General features: G+C 40.7%; 1 protein-coding gene and 1 long non-coding RNA gene across 6 annotated transcripts; one reads left to right on the top strand and one right to left on the bottom strand.

Moving 5' to 3' along the window:
• The first annotated feature begins 22 nt into the window (after positions 1-22).
• LOC112258999 (CD2 antigen cytoplasmic tail-binding protein 2) lies at positions 23-14,060 on the top strand. 5 transcript variants are annotated; one of them, XR_006084184.1, is made up of 11 exons: positions 23-122; positions 604-679; positions 872-1,004; positions 1,354-1,511; positions 1,597-2,173; positions 2,289-2,374; positions 2,624-3,478; positions 4,186-4,355; positions 4,502-4,637; positions 4,734-4,805; positions 6,657-6,701. XR_006084184.1 is itself a non-coding variant. In XM_024433693.2 (10 exons), exons 2-10 carry the CDS (start codon positions 4,258-4,260, stop codon positions 12,970-12,972), a joined length of 4,353 nt encoding a protein of 1,450 aa, XP_024289461.2. In that variant the 5' UTR covers positions 3,322-3,478; positions 4,186-4,257; the 3' UTR covers positions 12,973-14,060. The 5 variants fall into 5 exon arrangements, 4 of the variants coding, with proteins under 4 accessions (XP_024289542.1, XP_024289461.2, XP_042183749.1 ...); XM_024433693.2 differs by lacking the exons at positions 23-122; positions 604-679; positions 872-1,004; ... (1 more) ...; positions 1,597-2,173; positions 2,289-2,374 and adding exons at positions 8,486-11,833; positions 11,924-12,071; positions 12,216-12,328; positions 12,453-12,521; positions 12,648-14,060 and having other exon boundaries at positions 3,322-3,478; positions 6,657-6,700; XM_042327815.1 differs by lacking the exons at positions 23-122; positions 604-679; positions 872-1,004; ... (1 more) ...; positions 1,597-2,173; positions 2,289-2,374 and adding exons at positions 8,486-11,833; positions 11,924-12,071; positions 12,216-12,328; positions 12,453-12,521; positions 12,648-14,060 and having other exon boundaries at positions 3,322-3,478; positions 4,502-4,653; positions 6,657-6,700.
• A 159-nt stretch (positions 14,061-14,219) lies between these two features.
• Positions 14,220-17,517, bottom strand: LOC112259035. The gene is made up of 3 exons (XR_006084185.1): positions 16,966-17,517; positions 15,549-15,784; positions 14,220-15,371 (listed from the first exon to the last, which is right to left on the bottom strand). It is a non-coding gene; the product is annotated as an uncharacterized LOC112259035 (long non-coding RNA).
• Between the last annotated feature and the right edge of the window lie 4,864 nt (positions 17,518-22,381).

Here is a 22,381-nt window from a genome sequence, read left to right as displayed (position 1 = left end):
TTTTGAGACGGTGACACCTCTTGAACATGCCGCAGAACTGTACGCATCAAGTTCGACATCACTTCCTGTTTAGTTGAATGGCGCTTGCAGACTTTTCGTATCGATAGCTAGTAGCTAGCGAGGTAGTTTTTGTTTTCCTTAGCTATCTGCATTTAGATACATGTTGTATTTTTAATTATCCTTGTCCATACTCAGATGCACGCAAAGTGTTGTGAAGCTAGCTAACTTACGTCCCTTTAACGTTACTTACTAACTCTGCATGTGTCGTTGTTTTCTTGGTACCTGCTAGTCAGCTAGCAAAGCAAAACAAAACAAATTTAGCAAGCTATAGCTGTAGTACTCACACTATTGTGGAGATAATCGTATCACGTAAGTTAACGTCACGTGGAATAGTGTAGTCGCTTAAATATCGATAACATACTTATTCAAAAGCTTCAGTAAATGGTTAGCTAACTAACATTAGTTAACGTTAGCTAGCGCAGTAGTTAGCTAACGTTTGCTAATTAGATTGCTTCCGTTTGATTCATTATAGTACAGTAATATGTAGACATGTATACTACAAACATGTACATTTAGATTTGTTTTCTCTTCTGTCATCAACAGAATGTCAAAAAGAAAAGTCACGTTTGGGGACGGCGATGGTGGAGAGTTGTTGGATGAGGACGTTCCAAAGAAAAAGGTGCTGCCACAAACACTTGTTCTCAGATCAATACAGTGCTACATTAAATTTTAACGGCATAGAGTGGGACATAATAATTACATATGCTTTTTGATGTAATAATCTTTATAACTTGTGTTAGCTAGAGGCATTTGTTTGAGGGTTTTCTATACTGACCAGTTTGCTTTGCTATATCACCTGGGATCTCACCAGTTATGTGAGGACGTGGTTGGGCCGGGCTCCAGGTTCAAGGGGAAACATTCTCTGGACAGTGACGAGGAGGACGAGGAAGAAGATGGAGATAAGAGCAGCAAATACAACATATTGGCCAGTGACGATGTGGAAGGTTTGTCTTACCAATTTGATTGTCTTCATAACTGAGACCTGGTCCCTACAGTTATTTAAAGGTAGACTCTGAGAAATGGCATTGCCACAAGCAGCACCGCAGATATTGGGATGAGTGAGACGCAAGACTTCACTCTGACACAGTCACACACAGTATCTGCGCATGTGCATGGGTTCGCCTTACCCATTGCAACGTGGTAGCCACAGGACCAAATCAGCAGAGAAGTTGAGCATCGCACTTCAACACACTTAGCTGTTAGGCAAATTGATCCACTATGCTGTTTAGTTTTTGCATCTGTCATATCGCTGAGTCTACCTGTTAATGTCTAAAAGTGCATGTTTTGTTTTAGGTCAGGAGGGGGCAACAATTGACTGTGACGAGGGAGTTCCCATCACACCCTTTAACCTGGATGAGGAGATGCAAGAAGGGCACTTTGACTCTGAAGGAAACTACTACGTCAAAAAGGATGAGGAGATCAGGGACAACTGGCTTGACAACATTGACTGGGTAACTGTGTTTTTAGTTATTTGATTAGTAGTTCACTGCAGAAATGTCACACACAGTGAAGTAATGTATTTGTCTCGCTCTTTAGGTGAAAATAAGAGAGCAACCTACTAAACGAAAGAAGAAAGGTCTGGCAGCCAAGAGGAGGAGGAGAGTGGGGGATGAAGATGAGGCAGAAGAAGAGAAACAGCGAGAGGAGAAGCAGGCAGACAGTGATGAAGAGGAAGACATGGAAGAGGAAAAGGAGCCAGTTGAAGACCCCCTGGCATCCTTCAGCCAGCATCAGCTCACAGAGGCTATGTTGGAGCTGCTATTACCTGGGGAGACTGTTGCCACAGGGCTTCGCCGGCTTGGAGGCCTAGGTGGGCGTAAGAAGGGAAAGCAGAGGGAAGAGAACGGGAAAGCAGAAGAAACAAATAGGGATACCGAAAAACTGGACAGGCTCACGGCACTTGCAGACAGACTGGTTGGGAGTGGGGTGTTTGAAATATACCAGCAGACGTATGAAAAACTGGCTTACACACTGAAAGGGAAGAGCCAGCAGCAATCAGTGGGGAGGAGTTTAAATGGGGAGGAAGAAGATGAGCTTGACATGTTTGCAGACAAAATTGACGAGAAGCACAGTGTCAAAGCTCCGGACAAAGAGGATCAGGATGATGAGACAGGTTAGTGAGAGTAAATTGGTGTGCGGTCAGCTGGTTCCAAAACATTTACACTACTATTACAGGTGCTATTTTTGTTGACTTTTGAGATGTGTAAACATATTTTGTTTGTCTTAAGTGAGTGATGATGTGATGTGGGAGTATAAATGGGACACAGAGGAGAATTCTGAACTCTATGGCCCCTTCAGCAGTCAGCAGATGCAGGTTTGAATTATCTCTCAATTTTCTATTACAGTATATTGGACAATAAATTAAGGGCAGTAGTATCTGCCCTTCTGCTCTAGTAACTGTCCTAAGGGTAGGAACATCAACAGTACCTGCCATTCTGCTCCTGGTCTGTTTTCCTGGTGGTCACATTTTATTTTCCTTCTTCCCTTATGATCCTGTACCTGGTTATACTGGATTAGGCCAGGCCTGTTCTGTCCAGTAATCCCTATTTTCTGTCTCTTTCAGGGCTGGGTGGATGAGGGCTATTTCAAAGATGGTGTTTACTGCAGGAGGATTGAACAGGGAAGCGCTCAGTTCTACAATTCCAAGAGACTAGACTTTGATCTTTACACATGACCATGATGAGTTCTTGACTAATAATTTGATGTATTATGTTGTTTCATGTGGACCCCAGGAAGAGTAGCTGCTGTGTTTGCAGTGGCTAATGGGGACCCTAATAAATACCAATGATAGTCTCTCGCTCACACCCACACCCACATCCACATTCTCTGTTATCTGATCTCTTATTGTATGTAGCCTTCCTGTTTTAAAATAAACTAATTGGTATTTTATATTGTCTATTTCTTGTCTGCTGCTAAAGCCTACAAGCAAGGTCTTGAAACATTGCTAAATGAATTTAACTAAATATGTGTTGGGTTTCTATATAGTGCACAGTTACATTGGTTTTAAGAGCAGTTACACAAATTTGATAAAAATATTTTGTATTACACTGGCTTCTGAACCAGCTACTTTCCGGCTTTCTGATTGGTTCTAATATACATCACTCGAGGACAAAGACTGCTTTCTGTCTTGTATTGGCCGTCCTTACCTAACAAGATCCCTTCACTAGAATGCAGTTGGTTGAGAGACGTTTATAGCTTTCCTTCATTGGTTAGATTTTCTGGAGGGATTTCTTCCATGTGAACGCTTCCCTCTGATTGGTTTCTTGGTCGGCGTGCCAGTGGAACTTTTGATGATGAACGGACATTTGTGAAATGGTTAAACTTGGGCGCCGTCCTGCGTGGTGTTTACGTTAAAGATGTCTACACAATTATATAACAAATCTTCATATTTTTCTTACTAAATAATTGGGGCGGTGCGGTAAGTTTACTATTTTAAGTTGGATTCATAAAATATGCATATTTTTAATGTTTATGACTATAACGTTATCTTAGCAGTGCATTGGCTGGCTGCGAACGTTAGCATATTTGCTAACGCTAGCTAGCTACTAATACTCACCCTACCGTCATTTTACGTTATCTTCCTTGAAATGATTGAATTCTGCGACTTTACCAAGCTAATTTAGCTAGCTGACTACCACATAGACCTCAGCTGGCTATTGCATTGAAGTTCACGATATGCACAACACAGATCTACTGCGAGTTAACGAATAAGGAGCTCTTGTAGAAGTGGCCTCCACCGGTATACCATCCCCATGACAACACAAATAATGTGCTTTGTTCAAAAGAGTGCATGAAAATGATATTGTCAATAGGAGGCAAAAATTATGCATTTGATCAAATACGGGTAGCTATTAGTGGCTTATTCACGTATTTGTTAGCTGACGAAGTAAAACTAATCAAATCACGTTTTATTGTTCATTCTGGAAAGGTTCAACTAGAAGGTGATCTGTATATGTGTTAGCTGGATGAATATAAAAGCACAAGCTAGCTAACACTTTCCATTTGTGTACATTTTGCACAAATGTTTACTGTGCAATTGTTTAACATATACCATAACCAAGCAAGCCAGTTCCTATCTATTTTGAAAATGAGATAAAAGCATGTTTATTTCTGTTGTCTTTACAGAGAAAGACAGATAGGGGGAGAGTGAGGATGTTGATCTAGTTCCCTGACTTGCTCCCCTAAATAGTCTGTCCAATGGAGGGAGATGCCAAGGTTCCCCCAACCCCTTTCTGTAATCCCCCTCAGAGTGAACCTCCACCCCACCTTCTCCCTCTTTCCTCCATCACCCCCAGGTATAGTTCCCCTGGCACCTTTTGCTTTCCTCTTCCCCTATTGTATTTATATTCTTGCTTGTTTGAAACCCATGTTTTTAACCACCATCGCAATTACTGAGAGCTACTGGTGAAGAGTCCAAACCATAACTGTTCATCTCCCACAGCTGTGAAGATGGCAAAAAGCCTGGTGACAGGAGGAGGAGTGGGCGCATTCAGAAGACACCGAAGAAGCAGGAGCCCAAAGACACATTGGCGGAGTCCAGACAAAATACATCCCCTGCCAAGAGGGAGAGCAGTGTGGTAGTTTCATGTTTAGGTCTTAATGGTTTCTTAGATATTATAGGCTACTTAAAAGGGTCTTGTTTGGTAATCAGTTCACTCCTTTCTGATCCTTAGATGCAAGTGTCTCAGTCCCTGTCAGTAAAGCTAATGAGAGTTGATCCCCTCCGCAAACAACCGCTAAAAAAGGTATGCAATAAATGTCTATTTGTGCATGGGCCGCTTTCTACTGTATCTACTCTAGATAATCTGTCTGTACATCAGTGGTGGTCGGGGCTGGTTAAGATTAGGGTGGACAATTTTTTTAAATTACATTTTTATGAGCATGGCCTTATTTCTGTTACAGCATATTGGATCACTGTCATTCATATTCCATTTATCCAGCTCAATGTAACATCGATAGGTTTAGGCTATTACATGATACTTCCACATGATTTTCCCTATACCCATCATGAGGTTGATACAACGTAGCCTACGAATTAAAGTTTATAATGTAGGCGCACAGGCTGCGCAACAAATTGGAGTTATCAAGGTGACAGACAGTAGCACATTAAATACCTCCTTGCACACTTGCCTGCATCTAGCTGATCTTGGTGTAATCATTAGTCCAAACAATTGCAAACGAGAGTTTCAATTGGACAAATTCAGGTAGGTTTATACCTGTTTCGCTCCATTTGCTTCCGTTTAACAAACGTTTCTCAACAGAGTCGGCGGAATGAATACACCCAGGATCACCCGCACACACGGTTCACTTTCATAGCAGCCACATACAAACAGCATCATCAATTTGCTCTATGTATAATTCCTTCTCCTTCCATCTACGCACTCTCCTCTCACCTTTTCCCTTTGCTTGTGGTCTACTGTTGGAATGTAGCCTCATGGGAGAATGTCGCAAATGCGCTTGCCCAGGTGATCAAGATGAAATAACAATAGCCTACGATTGGACCGGCTATTATATTAGTTTTTTAAAAGGTAGTGTGATCAGTCCAGAGGGGTTCCGATCTATGCGGTAGCAAGGGTTGGCGTAAACCGAGGAAGAGTCGGGTTTTTAAGTTGCAAAAACAACTTATGTATTTAATGTTCACAGAATGGCACTTGAACGGTTCAAGAAAGGAAACAAAATCCTAGCTTGGTTCAGAGCACTTTACTTACACACCAATGAGCCTTTTGATAATCAACAAATTAAATAGTCTCTTTTGTGGCTTAGCTTGGCAATGGCTTGCGTTTACGGGAATCACCCATGCACGTTCTTCATCTTTTAATCCGTTCTTTGTCTTTCGATGTCCTCTTCTGTCCGTTTCTGGTTTCTTCGTTCTATATTTCTCTTTATTTCTTTGTCCGTTCCTTCCTCTCCTCCCGCGTTTCCCACTGTTCTCTTTTTCCCCCCTATGCGTAATTGTCTCTGTGTCTTCACCTGCGCCGGTAATAAGTTATGTGATCAGAGAATCGTGTGACGTCGGCAGGAATTCCCTGAGTCCCATTTACCCCCACACCTCCGGATGGTTCACAGCAGGCGAATATAACTGATATCTGAGTTTTTTTTATGTACATGAGAAACATAGCCCTACCAATTTGTAAATCATTCTGCAACCCCCTTTCCTGAGAGGGAAAATAGATGATACGATCGTATATCAACAACGTTTGGACAGGACCATGTGTTATTCCAGACATGGCCCAACCCTAGTGCACTGTTTTGGTAGTACAGTGCCCTACACAATGCCGTGGTGTAAACGGTAGAAAGATGTAAATGAATCCTCTTACACGGTCTGCTGCATCTTAGAGATGCACAGCAAGGAGCAATAATTAGTGTCTGCAAACATGACTGACCTAACTAGCCGATAGCCAGACATCCTCAGTGATGTTTACATTAACAATCAATTTTGTTGCAGATTGACGGTGTCTCTATAAAAGCCATTTTGCAACCAAAAAACAAACACTTTTTTTTTTTTGCATAAACTCTTTAATAACCTTATTATTATTATTGGCAAAGTGATTACACTATATGGATATGTTTATGATGTAAATATTTACTTTTTGCAGAGCGGTTTGGATCTCAATGTTGCATCAGAATGTCAAATGTCTAAGTGAGTATGATGACTTACATAGAAGTTCCATGTTTTTTGTGTGCATATGACTTGATTTGTTCAAATGTCTAGAAACGTACGTGTTTTACCATGGGTGGAGAAATTGATTGAGTCAGTGGCTGTTTCCATTAACCTGATTTTTGTCAACATTTAGCAAGTTCGCATAGAAAATAGATGCAACATTTGCCTGCTACGGTGCGTTTCCAATTAACTATCTTGTGTCGATTTAAAAACAGCTGGACGTAATGCCGTCACACCTAAACATATATATTTTTTTAAATGAAGTGGTTGAAGTCTTTCCATTAACCATTTAGGCAAATTGTGCATTAATAAATTGGTTACTGCCTGTATGCTTTCCAACCCATCTGTTTCATGTTTTGTTTGGCCTTCAAAAGCCAGCATGTATAGAATGCAATAATTGACTAATATTTGCCACATTCTAATACAGTATTTTGAAAATGGGATAAAAATAAATAAAATTGCTCTTGGTTCATAGAATTGAGGTTACATCAGTAACCTCCGATAGCTGCTAGATGCAGTTGTAATAAACAGTGATTTCTGTATTTATTTTTTTACAAATTTTGATCTTTTGAACTGTTTAAGCAACAACATATTATGACCCCATCACTGAAAGATGCAACTTTGTTTCCCTCTACAATGCCCACAAGCCGCACAGGACTCATTAGAACAGAGTGGACAAGACCAGGCACTAAATAAGACTGGGAGGAAAAGAACAAAACCAATGATAGTATTTTCTACAGAAAATGATTGCCGATCTTTTGAACTTCCCAATACCTTTCTGGTGCATTTCAGTCACTTCCGTCAGATTTAAATATTATCAAAAGCACTGTCGGACAGATTTGTAATAGACTGTCAAGTCCCAATGAAGAAATAGAATCAACGGCCAATGTTCAATCACTTTATTTACATGGTAGGGTCCCTCCCCCAAAAAGTTAGGGAACCTCTCATATAATTCTCATGTGCCACTGTGAAACCTGCACTCCTGTAGATCTGAAATAATTGGATGGTGAAACTTGCACCCAGCCAACCAGAAAAGCAAGGCGAAGCAATTCAGACTTTCTTGAAAGTCAAGACCATTCATAGTTGAATAATACATTTAGAAAACAGTATGCATTTAGAATTAAATGTTGAGTGGAGCTTTATAGTTGGGTGATAACATCACGTGCCCCGCCTCGCGCACCTTAAATTATTCACTAATAACTTATTCAGAAAAAAAAAATCTGTTTGTTGCAATGAAGATAAAGAAAAATCCTCCCCCTGTCGAATGGAAACCAATGTTGTCGATCTTTAGAAACGTTCTCCTATAGCTGCTGTTTTTGATTACACGTTGTTGTTGTTTTGCGGCATTGCTTTTGTCAAATAAACCTGGGTCAATGGAAACCTGCCTAGTGAGATCAGTGATCATGGATGGTGTTGCTCAGTTGACCAGGTTGATCTCTTTTGGGATGAAAAAGGATGGAGGAAAAATAGATGAAGTGAAATGGATGGAGTTAACATTTCAGATTAGTGGAAGGCTTGTCTGATTACGTTCAACTTCTTCATATCCCCAACTGTAGTTTAAGGTAGGGGTACTAGTCAGAATTATTTGGTTAAGATTCATTCATAACTATTCATAAAAACAAGCTGGTAGTGCCTAGCCTTAGTTTGGATGAATAATACCATTCCACCTAATTGTAGTTTGTTAAACATACCTGTATTTTGTACAATAGTGTTGTTTTTCTCTGTTCATGTGTTTTTTTTGTTTGTTTTTTTTTTCCATTGTAGGAACAAAGACACAAAAGGCTCAAATGACAAAGCGATTCCATCCTCTTCAACATTAACTTTAGATGTAAATACAACTGGCAAGACTGAACATGATTTCAACCAATCGGGCATGGAGGCGGATGAAGAGGTTGGCTGTGGAAAGTCCCCTGGAAGCCCGAGCTCTGTGAAGCGATGGGTGATTGGCCCATTGTTTCAGTCATTTAAATCCAAGATGGCCAGTTTCACACAGATTGTCATGAGTCCCGTCCGACTTTTCAAACCCAATAGCTCCCCACCTGAACCAGATGTAGACGTCTCCTCTGCCTCTCATAGTTCTCACCAACAAGGACCTGGGTACGAGCTAACCTCTGGCACAGTGCAACACTTTGAAGCTGGAAGAGGAGGAAATGACCCTGCCTCTCGTAAACACTTAAAGTTCAGCATGGATCTAAAAACCCACAGCACTCCAGAAGAGGATGAGTTTTCTCTTGAGGGGAAACAAAATCTAATGCCACCTGGAGATGCGCAAAGGGACACCTGTATGTCAAACAGCTCAGAAAAGGAGACCAATAATAATGATTCATTACCTTGTATGCAGCGTAGTCCTCTACTCAGAAGCAGTATCAAGTGTGGTTCTGAATCAACGGAGTCCCAGTTCAACTCATGCTCTTCCATGTCCTTTCAACCCCCTGACCCCTCAAGTTCCTCATGTGGGTCCAAGCTGTCTCTCATTGTTCAAATGGAGGAGCAGGTGGATTTGACAGGAGCTCACCGGAGACCATTGCGCCGAAAATGTGTTTTTCTAAATGAAGCTGCATCACAGAGCAGTCCCTCTGCTGCAATTAACGCATCTGAAGCCGACCGCATCTCTAGTTTGCCAGCTGAAGTAGGAATCTCTGAGCCCAAGGCTAAACGGCTTGCCACAAAATCGTATGTAGAGTACAATATCTGGGACTGTATTGACAGTGAAACATCTAGTCCATTATCATCCTCTATCTACAATACCCCTTCTGAGAGTTTATGCCAGGCAGATGACAGCATAAAAGCTGTTGGTCTGCCTCAAGACCGAAACAACATGTTGGTGTGTGGTTCCCAGTCACATATGTCTATCCGGAAAAGCCCCAGAAAACCTGTAAACACAACACTGAACAACTGTGCCTCAGTCAGTCAGTGTCTTCAAAAGCAGATAGATGAGTGTGAAGGAAAGCAAGGCTATATGGCAGGCTCAGCAAAGGAAGTTAAGAGGAGATGCAGAGCAACTCCTTTTACAGCGATCAAGAGAGACGCAGAGAAAAAGAAAAGAGTGAAACTGATGAAAAGAGAGCGATGTGAAGAGGTTAGAAAAGAAGAAACGGTAGCTGTTGATTTAGAAAGTTGCACATTAACATCAGTAGAGCACGCAAGTGATGTAGAACTTGTCCAGCCGGGGGTTGGATCAAAACCGTGTGCAACTTCTAAATCTCAGTCTCTTAAAAGTAGGGTACTGCTTCGGGTTAGCCAGAGTTCTACCGTATACATTGAAACCACTCAAAAACCCTCTGAAACACATGTACCTCTGATGGAGGTGACGAAGGACAAAGGTAGAGGTCGAAGTGGGCGTATTAAGAAAAATACGTCTCTCGCAGTAATGGCCACTTCAAGTAATGGGAGTGTGCTAGAGCACAGTAATGACCGTTTGTGTGACAACAGCATAGCAGCCAGCAATAGTAGGGGTATGACCAGTGCCTTGACTTATGGTGACACTGACTCTAGGTCAGCATGTAATATGGAAATGGTAACTACCATGACAACTGCTTTGATGAAAGAAAATCATGAACTGCCTGTCTCTGATCAGCACTTGGATATCAAGGGGAAGTGGCCTCGAACAGCATCCAAAAATCAGCAGAAATACATCTGTAAGAAGAGGAAGATTTCCCCAGTGGTTGAAGTGGCGTCATCTCAAAATCAACAAAAGTGTCTGAAGTTGAATGAGATCACTTCAGAAGAGAGTCGTCCACTAAAACCACCGAAACAAAATAAATCCAGGAGGTCTCATAACTCAAGCTCAACCCAACAGCTTGGCACGTCTTCAGGGCTGACTGGTGTTGGTGCCGATCACTTGCACTCTTTGAAGCCCAGCAAAGATGACAATGTCCATGTAGCTTCTAGATCTTCAGACGTTACACAACAGACATTACAGACGACCGCAGTGGTGGCTGTCCACAAAGACGCAGGTTGGGGAGCAGAAATGAGTGGGTCTGACTCTAGCAAGAGCCCAAAGAAGAGTCGGAATGGATCTAATAAAATGTCTGTCAGTGATGCGTTACTGGTGGATAATAGGTTTGTGGAACCCCTTGGTGGACGTAAGAGAGTCAGCCGAGGTCCGTCCACAGAGGACAATGACGAGACAACTCAGTCCCTGCAACTTAATCAAATAACAGTTGAAGAAAAAAAGAGAACTGTGCCTTGGCCTGTGCGAACTTATCCCAAATGTTCAATCAAGCTGAACAAAAATATAGTGAAACATTCTATGGCTTTGCAAGGAAATGATGTGGCAATGGACTCTGATGTAGAAGTGTTTTCCACTGCTTCTGAACCATCTAACCTTGGCCAGAACAAGACTGTTGACCAGGTGATGGAGGAGGAGCAGGGGAAGGAGGATGAGTGTTCTGAACTGCCTGTACCCTCTGAGACGAGGCTCAGGGGGAGGGGGCAAAAAAAGAAGCCAAAGAAAGCAGCGACTCAATGTAGGAAGCACAGGCCTGTGACTAGGAAGAGGGGGCAGGAAGAAGAGGAGGAGAGAAATACTGCGATTGGTGAGCAGATGGACTTTTCATCAGATAACAACACCACCCTTAACAAGCGTCTGTTGCGCAGCTACTCCTGCCCAGAGATCCCTGCTCTCCTCCACCATGACAGCCACTGGACCACCTCTCTGCATGGCAGGATCCTCTCCGTACCCCGGCTCCACCCCGCCCTCTTTCCTCCTGTCCCCACTCCTCCCACACCGTCCAGACGTCCACGCCGTCATACTGTCTCTAGTGTGGAAATTGAGCGGGAGATAGCTCCGTTATGCCTGCGTAAAGAGGTGTTCCCCTCAAAAAGGTCCTATTCATTGGGCAACCCGTCCTACCACCTGTTACCCAGTGTGCCACTCTCCACTTCCATCTCTGTCTGGGCCTCCTGCTTCCTGTCAAGCCCCCTGGCCTTCCTCTCCAGGAAATTGCAAAAAGGAAGTCTAGCTGCCACTAGTAGTGCTTGCAGTCATGATACCTCCCCTTCCTCTTCCATTTCACCATCCTGCTCTTCTGTACGTCACCTGTTCTCCAGTTCCGACCCCTGTGACCTGACATCAGACATATCCTCTGCTTCAGTCTCCTCCCTTTGCAGGTAAAACACCACTTTGTCCTTTGTTCAAAAATACATATTTTCCTTTTTGATTACAGTAGTTAAAAATGATTAATTCCACCATGTTTCCAGTGCATTGTCAAAGATTCCCTTGGAGAATGAGACAAGCCAGCAGCATGAGGAGGATGGGGAGAATGTGGAGGACAGAAACCGTTTCAGGAATGAGTTCGAAGCTATTGGGATGAGAGAGGAAAAAGCATTGTCAGATTCTGAAATTAAGGTACACTGACCACGTAATATTTAATGTGAACTATGTCATTTACATATGACATACAGCATGTGATTAGTTACAAAGATGAGTAGATAAGTGAGTCTGGCTTTAACCCACCGTCAACACGGTAACACTGTGGTGGTGTTTGCACAGTTGGAAACCGGCAAATATGAGGAACGAAGGAAAGTGTCATCCATTCGAATTCGCAAATCCTTACCCAAACCTCTCCACAACCTCACACCCATGGGCCTGCCCAAGCCTATCAGGTATGTGTATTTGAAGTGTGTGATGGTGTGCCTGTGTGTATATGGTAAACTTGCTACCTGTATTCGTAAAATGTTATGACATGGATGACAAAAACCCCAACTAATCTGTTGTGTGTTCCAACAGGGTGAAGAAGAAGGAGTTCAGTTTGGAGGAAATCTACACTAATAAAAACTTCACCAAGCCCCCTGAAAGGTTACTGTTCACTCATGCATCTTATTGTTCATCCTACAGTACAGGAAATCATCATTGTAATGACTGACTGTAACTTTCCTTTCATTAACAACTTCCTTGCTCTGTGTTTGTTTTTATTCGTCCCAGACGGCTGGAGACCATATTTGAGGTGCCACTCAGTCGACGCGATGGGTCTCATTCCCTCCTTGGTCAGAAGCGCATGAAGCGTTTTGTGGAGTTCCCAGAGGTTGGTGTGGCCAGAAAGCCAAGGAAGCCACTTGTTGGTGCTGGGGCAGGGGGTGGTTTACCCAGGAAAGCTGGGGTTGGCTCTCCTTTTGGAAGGCCCAAGCGTGGGGGTTGCCTCTCTTCTAAAGATCACCCCACCCTCAATCTGCAGGAGCTTGATTCACTTCTTTGCTCCAAGCTTGACCAGCTGGATTCCTGGTTAGCTTTTGACCAGAATATCTGTTGACAAATGCCAATCATAGGGGTAGACAATAGCACATTTACATTTTCGAAAATATTGTTATTACAAATTGCCCAGCCCCGTTGCCTTCCATACAACATCAAGCTCGTCCTCATCTTCTGTAATTGTTTACAACGTTTTTCTTTTGTGGGGGTGTATTATTTACCTTTCATTGAGTCGTTTAAAATGATCATTGAAGAATTTTTGTATTTTCATTGTGTACTATTTGTAGATAACGATATGGAATATACTGTTATTGTAATATTTGATTATCTATGGATGTAATGCATTTTATATCATTGGTTTAGGTCAGTGAGTGCATAAGTGTTTGTATTTAAAACGGCTACTATTTCTGCACTCAGTTTTGTTGATAATCTGCATTCTTAATATGCCAAAGCCTCAGCCTTTTAATCATTATTAAACACGTTCTGCTTTATTAATCACTTGCTACTGAATCCTACATTTGGAAGCTCACATGCAACTCAAATCTTTGTGGATATTATCCATTGACATCAATGTGTATTTACCCAGCAGTTATTGAATGCACATACTTCTCAAGTAAGGATTCTTACTAGCCAAACAATTTCCAGATGATAATTCCCAATTTAGCTGTAGGTGCAAACCTGTTATTGGCAACTAGCATCAAATGGCAGCTACTTTCAAGATATATTGAATGTTGAGAATTCTGTTTTTGGCCAAATTACAGCTGTAAGAAAATGTTTCTGGTTCTGACAATCACAGACTTCATATTTTCTTTTAGAACCGTCCTTTAATTGTTGCCTGACTATCCCTGATTACGACGATCATAACTATAGCAAATAAAATGTATATTGTCCATTTTATACATTTTTGTAAAAATAATCTATGTTGAATTGTTACTTGTGTAAAATTGAACGTAAACGTCATGACACTCCAATGAGTATTTCTATGGAAACATTAACATGAATATTTTCATCAATGCAGTTAGTTTAATGTTTTGTATCATTGTGGATTGTAATATTTGTTTTGATAGCAATATTTAATTGAAAATTGCTAGTATATACAAATTACTTTTCTATTACATCACATTTCTTGTAATTATATTTCTGAAAATATTTGTCTTTACTGTGTGGTTTGTATTGAATAAATGTATTTGTATGAATTTTTTGTTACAGCTAGAGAGTGACTTTATATTAAGTAAAAGGTATTTGTAGCTATATTAACTTAATGTAAATGAGGCAAATAGCCTGAAAAGGAACATAATTCAGATCAAATTGATGTAAATGTATTTTCATTTAATTACAAAATCCTTTAAAACATGCAATGTAAAAATATAAAATACAAAGGCAATAACATGAATGCAGTAAATGTAGAAATGGTCATGTAACCAAAATGAAGTATTCTAAGTTTTTGGTATTTAAAACCAAAGGCAGTTTTCACTATTACTGTAAATCAGAAACACTGCCCCGATTTAATTATACCTAGTTAACAATCTGTCCTTTATAATTAGACATTTATAGTTAGTTCCTCACATATACAAATAATTTATTTCACTGCTAAATAAAAAAATATATAACATTGTTAAAAAATAAAGTTCATGTTGCATATCATAAATAGTAAAAGTGAAATGTCAAGGTTGAGACAGATAGTGGACATGGGAGTGTTTTGGAGTTAGGCCCCTGTATAGTGGCTCAGTTTGTTTTGAATTTATTCAGGATTTTTAAAATCTCTGCTGTTTTATACTCATACAGTCTTGGACTCATGTATGTCAGCAAATAAACCGTGTCCATTAAATGCTATCTCAAAAACAAGTGGTTATTTTGTGTCCCCTTGCTCATCTCTCGTCTCCAAACCAACCTCTTATTCAGGAAGAAGGTAGTTTAACTACAGTCCTTACTCTAAGTGCTAAAAGTCTGGTTGGGCTACTGATAAATGTCAAAATATCTTAATATTTATAACGTATTTATAGCTGTGGCATCAATTGAATGTTAACTATAAACCAGTCTTCCAGTGATAAATTCCAGAGTGACACAAAAGAAAGTTAAAGGTGCCTTTGGAAATCCTTATCAGCAAGACAGCCTTATCAGAATGATACTCAGGGAGGCTGTATACAGTGGAGTCTCCCTGAGTCACCGGAGGTGCTTTTCCATCTGTTCCCACCTCACAGTGTCATGGCAGTCCAAGATCAATACTAAAGAAGTTGGACCGCTGTCCTGTAGCCATCCTTATGGTACAGTACATCCACCTTGGTGGTTCCTGGGAATTGGTCAGTCTATCAGAGTGAGTATGTATGACACCAGTACCAATAGTAGTGGGCTGAGTACCAGAATCGCCACCCACACCACAATAGAAATGATCCCAAACGTTCTTGCCCATTGGGAGTATTGTTTAGCCTTCTCTGGAGTCGTCTTCCTTGCCTCTCGAGCCTGTCATAGGGATAGAAGAGTACATTATATTTTGATATGACTCATATCTAAGATATAGACTCTTAGTGTAGATGTGCACATTTTGAGAACCAAGATGGTCCCTAAAGGGGCAACACCTTTGATTACATTACAGAATGTTTACAAAAACAGGTTTAAAAAAAAAAAGCTTGAAATTACCTTGACTGAGTTGACCAAAGCTAAAATGCCAATGCAGGAGAGTCCACAGATGATGCTGCTAATGGCCAGTCTCCTATAGTCCCTGTCCTTGGCACAGGAGGGAACAGTATGGTCACGACCACAGCAGGTGATCACTTGAAGGCAGGTGGTATCATTTTGGGCATCTGTCGTTTCACCTGTACCTGGGACAGCAGTCAGTGGAATGTTCTCCATTGTTGCTGATTGGGAAGACATTTCTGAGGAGAAAATAGATGCAGCAGAGTTCAGAGGATAGATCAAATGCAGAACAAGGGAATACAGGTATTCAAGTCTGATAGTACTGTATTACTTGCAGTTGTGACATTGTCATAAAGGATATAGGATATTAGTTTACTGAAACTAAATTAGTTTGTAATAGTCTTTCACTGACATGCCAACAAAAATGGTTTGAGATGCTCATTCTCTCAAAATACTGTTATGCCCCATGGGATGAGGTATGCATTGCTATCAATCAAACAGGAGCCTGAAGAACTGGAATGATTACACAGTGCAGTGTGCAAGTGCATATATGCCAGAGTTAAATCATTAGCCATGGAGAAAGAAAACAGCAAGAGGGAAATGTTATGATTGTATGTCCACTGAGTATACCAAACATTACAAACACCTTCCTTATATTGAGTTGCACCCCAACAAGTTGGCTGGATGTCCTTTGGATGGTGGACCATTCTTGATACACACGGGAAACTGTCGAGCGTGAAAAACCCAGCAGCGTAGCAGTTCTTGACACAAACCTACTACCATACCCCGTTCAAAGGCACTTCAATATTTTGTCTTGCCTATTCACCCTCTGAATAGCACACATACCCAATCCATGTCTCAATTGTCTCAAGACTTCTTTTTTTTACCATGTCCTCCCCTTCATTCATCTACACTGATTGAAGTGACATCAATAAAGGATCACCTGGATTCACCTGTTCAGTCTATGTCATGGAAAGAACAGGTGTTCTTAATGTTTTACTCAGTGTATATCACATTTAAGTGTGTTAGATGTCATTAGATACCATCAACATTATCTTACTGCTGTAATGTTAACATGAGAAACCTTTTCCTGTCCCAGTTTCAGTCTTGACCTGGTGAATTCCAGTAACTTGATATATATTATTCTTACGGCAAAGATCATATCAATGAATGAAGAATAGTTACATTGTAATCGTCTCCCTTCTGCCGTTGACAACAGAACATTATTGGGGGCTTTTCTTGACCTCTCCTCATCAATTGATCATAAAGGAGAAGTATTTTAGGGAAATAACTTCTCAAAGGGAATTACATACGGAACAACATAACAGTATTTTTGTGGATTAACAAAGCACACAGTATCTGAAATGAAACAATAGTATATGACACACCATAAAAATAGCACAGATAATAATTGGCTTACTAGTCCAGGCTTGATCTTGATTGGGAAAGTACAGCTCTGTTTGCCTCTGTCTACTCTCCAGTCAAACTGAAATCCTCACTTATGACGGCTGACAGAGGTGTGAAGAAGAAAGCTGATCTTTTCTTTGATGTATTTTCCTTCCTGGATTTAGTTAATGATCACAGCTGCTAGTTGGTTGTGGCTTCAGGTTCGTGAAGACTTGAGTTAACATATCCAAATGTTATCCAGATATTTCTTGTTTATAATATTTTCTTGAGCAATCTGTCTGTCTTACTTTTGCAGTCTCAGTTTTGGTTGTGGTCACCATGAAAGTTAGTGGTGTCTGAAAAAGGAGAAGGCTGGGAGTGGATTTGAACTCTTTCTTGTGTGAAACCTCCACGCCCCTTTACTGTTCACACTTTAACCTCCTCTGTTGTCCCACACTCTCAGGCCCTACCTTTATCTATATCTAACTATACCTCCACTTCAACCATACTTGTTGGTTCTCCACATTCTATTATTCTATCAATCACGATGTTATGGAATACAGTGCCTCTTACCTCCTCTTCTCTCTCTCTCTCTCTCTCTCTCTCTCTCTCTCTCTCTCTCTCTCTCTCTCTCTCTCTCTCTCTCTCTCTCTCTCTCTCTCTCTCTCTCTCTCTCTCTCTCTCTCTCTCTCTCTCTCTCTCTCTCTCTCTCTCTCTCTCTCTCTCTCTCTCTCTCTCTCTCTCTCTCTCTCTTGCTCTCTCTGTGCAACATTCCTGAAAACTTGCATAGGTGAGTCAAAACATGCCTTTGCCTTGAGAGAAAACAAACAGCTTGGTTTCATGTACTCTGTTCTTCTTTATCCTCTTCTGTACATGTTAATAGTATCTTTATGACACTGTATTCATGTCTGTCTCCCCCTGTATCCCTCTTTTAAACTCACACCTTTCATTCACGCTTTGTTTCATACACACACATACAATTCCCAATATTTTTGGTGAGAATGATTTAGGTAATTGGATAACTATGTGTCGAGACATGCCCACTCTCTCAAGGTCTCTGTTATCTATATCTAGACAGCAAACTGTTTTGCTGTCTAGTCTAAGTTAACGTGCACACCCTGTTTCGATACTTCTGCCAAACTACTCTCTGTTCTCTGACCCAGAGGTAAGGAATATTTATTTCAGTACTCGGGGACAACCAGACTGCATTCTTCAACAGTGATGTCACTCAAGCAGACACACATAACACTCGCACACATGCATTCTGACGCCACACACTCCCACACTTTCGCACACCCTGCTGCTACTGTCTATTATCTATCATGTTGCCTAGTCACTTTACACCTATCAATATGTACATACTGTAGCTACCTCAATTACCTCGTGCCCCTGCACATCGACCCGATACTGGTACTTCCTGTATACAGCCATGTTATTTTACTCATTATTGTTATTATTTTACTTTTCCATTTCTGTATCTTTAACTCTGCATTGTTTGAAAATTGCCGGTAAGTAAGCTTTTCACTGTTAGTCTACACCTGTTTTTTACGAAACATGTGACAAATACAATTTGATTGATTTTATTTGACACACACAGATGCACACACACAAATACTTACAAACAAGCTAAATACACATGTCTGTGGAAAATTATCTGTGACTTCTGGATCAAGCTGTCCCAAAGCAATCGCGGGATTGGTCTAAACTGCAGGGACAGTTTCAGTCCTTAGCCAATAGAAAATATCAGTTGAAGGATGGAGTAATGGAGAGAGAAAGAGAAGGGGGCAACGGTGGGACGATTGGAAAAACCATCATTGGCGTGTTCAAAGTGAGACATTTTTTTTTACATTATAATGAATTTTGATAAAGGCTCACTGAATTTTGTCTCATAACTGCTAAGGGAGTGAACGTTATTTATAATAAGGGTTACATGGAGAAAATCGGACATCTCTGAAATGAAAATGATTGGACCTCTCTTCAGCAAAATATATTTTTCCTAAACCCTCCCTGAACGCTTGAAAAAATAAGTGACCCTCATGTATACCCAAAATAATAATTAAACATAAAGTGGATAGCATAAAGCATAAAGCTGTCCCACCTTACCACTGTTACACCTGGCTTTCAGCAGAGCCTTGTCTGGCAGCGAAACAGTTCATTCATCCTCATTTACTGCCCTATAAAAAAACATAGGTGATATGGCTGACTTGGCTGACTTGCTTCAACAAATGTAGTTAATACTGACAATTGAGATGTACAAAATATGGCATAAGGGGACGACAAGCGGATAAGAGGAAATCTGTCATTTCGATTAAGACATTAATGAGCGAGCGACAACGGACGTAGGCAATATAACTATTTTTTCAGCACTTTTGAAATGTACAGCGACAGAATTCAGAACACGGGCCGTTCTTAAAGTGAACTCCCTGTACAACAAGTCAGAACCGTAGGATAAATAAAGGGGGCATATAAGCAGACAATGAAAGCTCTTGCAATATTCAATGATTACATTTCTCTAAAACAGGTTATAGGCTACATGTGCACCACCAAGTTAGAACAGTAGGTGAAATGAAGGGATGAAAACAGACCAAATTATTTGGGTGAGGCACATTGGACGCTGTTTGGGTCTTTGCGTGTCAAAAAAGATGCACGTCATAACACTATTCGACGCATTAAATAAGCTTTTAATTTGACATGTCAAATAACAGAATTCTATTGTAGAATGTTGTGTGTGCTGAAGTTGCACGTGCAAACGAGGCACCACCACTGCTATCAGTAGCACTGTCAAAGCTGTACAAAATAAGTTGGCAAACAAGCACACACCGGCCACAAACGACAGGGGCTACTAACAGCTTACTACACAACATACACTTAGTATTACATTCTTAGCTACAGTATACATATCTTCCTGTCATATTACATCATTTATGCAGCAGCATACAATACATTTTTGGACTCACCTTGTGAAGGTGGTGCGGCGGGCCTTTGTGGGCACATTTTGTCAACAAACTTTGTCATCAAAGTCTGCCATTCTCTAGATTTATGGTGGGAACTCTTGAATAGAAGGGTAATGTTAGCGGTTGCTTTGCAGTGCTTGCAGTTAGCCACTGAATCCTTCTAAACAACTCATTGGTGAATTTGCTATTTCCAACTTGTTGTGTAATCTTTATGTCCAATGGCCGATGAGCACCGATACGTTTTATCTATAATTTATCTTCATATGACAAGGATTAAAAAGCATTTGCCAGTAGATTGTCAACTTTTTTTTTTGTTGCTCAAAACTGAACCCCACCTGCCCTGAACGACGGGTCGCCACTGCGAGGAAGTATTTTGTGCAAATGGGGGATATGATGAAAAGCTTCATTAAAAAAAAAACTAAAAACAGGAAAACATATGAACAAGAATTCAAGCATTTACCATTAGTGAGAAGAATGAAAATCTATGTGTTTTATATTTAGAATCGAAAAAAATTAGACATAGAAATCTTATAATTAGACATAGAAATCTTATAATTAGACATAGAAATCTTATAATTAGACATAGAAATCTTTTCCCCTTTTTTAGGGAATATATTTGCAGAATATATTCCTCACTTGTTCTGGCTGTGATGGGTTCATATTCTCAAAGGAGCCATACAACAAATTACCATCCACATCTCTCATTTAATTGGACCAAGTGGCTTGTATATAGATAGGCTGTATGTATGTTTTGCAAAATCATAGACAGCGTGGATTATAATTTATTTATTTAATTTTATTTATTCACCTTTATTTAACCAGGTAGGCTAGTTGAGAATAAGTTCTCATTTACAACTGCGACCTGACCAAGATAAAGCATACCAGTGTGAACAGACAACAACACAGAGTTACACATGGAGTAAACAATAAACAAGTCAATAACACAGTAGAAAAAAAAGATGAGTGTATATGCATTGTGTGCAAAAGGCATGAGGAGGTAGGCGAATAATTTAGCAGATTAACACTGGAGTGATAAATTATCAGATGGTCATGTGCAGGTAGAGATACTGGTGTGCAAAAGAGCAGAAAAGTACATAAATAAAACAGTATGGGGATGAGGTAGGTAAATTGGGTGGGCTTTTTACCGATGGACTATGTACAGCTGCAGCGATCGGTTAGCTGCTCAGATAGCAGATGTTTAAAGTTGTTGAGGGAGATAAAAGTCTCCAACTTCAACGATTTTTGCAATTCATTCCAGTCACAGGCAGCAGAGAATTGGAAGGAAAGGCGGAAAAATGAGGTGTTGGCTTTAGGGATGATCAGTGAGATACACCTGCTGGAGCGCGTGCTACGGGTGGGTGTTGCCATCGTGACCAGTGAACTGAGATAAGCTTTACCTTTCATGGACTTGTAGATGACCTGGAACCAGTGGGTCTGGCGATGAATATGTAGCGAGGGCCAGCCGACTAGAGCATACAGGTCGCAGTGGTGGGTGGTATAAGGTGCTTTAGTAACAAAATGGATGGCACTGTGATAAATTGAATCCAGTTTGCTGAGTAGGGTATTGGAAGCTATTTTGTAGATGACATCGCCGAAGTCGAGGATCGGTAGGATAGTCAGTTTTACTAGGGTAAGTTTGGCGGCGTGAGTGAAGGAGGCTTTTTTTGCGAAATAGAAAGCCGACTCTAGATTTGATTTTAGATTGGAGATGTTTGATATGAGTCTGGAAGGAGAGTTTGCAGTCTAGCCAGACACCTAGGTACTTATAGATGTCCACATATTCTAGGTCGGAACCATCCAGGGTGGTGATGCTAGTCGGGCGTGCGGGTGCAGGCAGCGAATGGTTGAAAAGCATGCATTTGGTTTTACTGGCGTTTAATAGCAGTTGGAGGCCATGGAAGGAGTGTTGTATGGCATTGAAGCTCGTTTGGAGGTTAGATAGCACAGTGTCCAAGGAAGGGCCAGAAGTATACAGAATGGTGTCGTCTGCGTAGAGGTGGATCAGGGAATCGCCCGCAGCAAGAGCAACATCATTGATATATACAGAGAAAAGAGTTGGTATAATACCGGTATACAGTCGAATTTAATCTTTTACATTGAAGTAGGCCTATGTATGGCGTTTCAATTTGTATTCTCATGTGCATAAGTAGCCTACTGTGAAATGCTTTTTTAGCAGTAATAAATATCAGTAGTACTATAAAACATACATTAAAAAGTGAAGTAAAACAAAAACACAGAAGAAATAGAACTGTACCTACTGTAAGTACTGTAATTGCATTTTTTTGTAGACTGCCCTACTATGTTTCAGAATTGACAGGTTCTACATCATATTTAGGTTGGGGGAAAAGTCCATGTTAAACATTGTTGAATTAAAATGTTCTGCTGACAGGTCCACGAAAATGTGCCATTGTTTTCTCGTTCAGAAACTGATAGTTATTTTCCAATTACAGCATAAATGACTGCTAATCCATTAAATATGGCAGTAGTTTAGGTAAA

The sequence above is a fragment of the Oncorhynchus tshawytscha genome, linkage group LG09 (assembly GCF_018296145.1).
Source record: "Oncorhynchus tshawytscha isolate Ot180627B linkage group LG09, Otsh_v2.0, whole genome shotgun sequence".
NCBI classification, from domain to species: Eukaryota; Metazoa; Chordata; class Actinopteri; order Salmoniformes; family Salmonidae; genus Oncorhynchus; species Oncorhynchus tshawytscha.
This window is presented reverse-complemented; position numbering and strand designations above follow the sequence as displayed.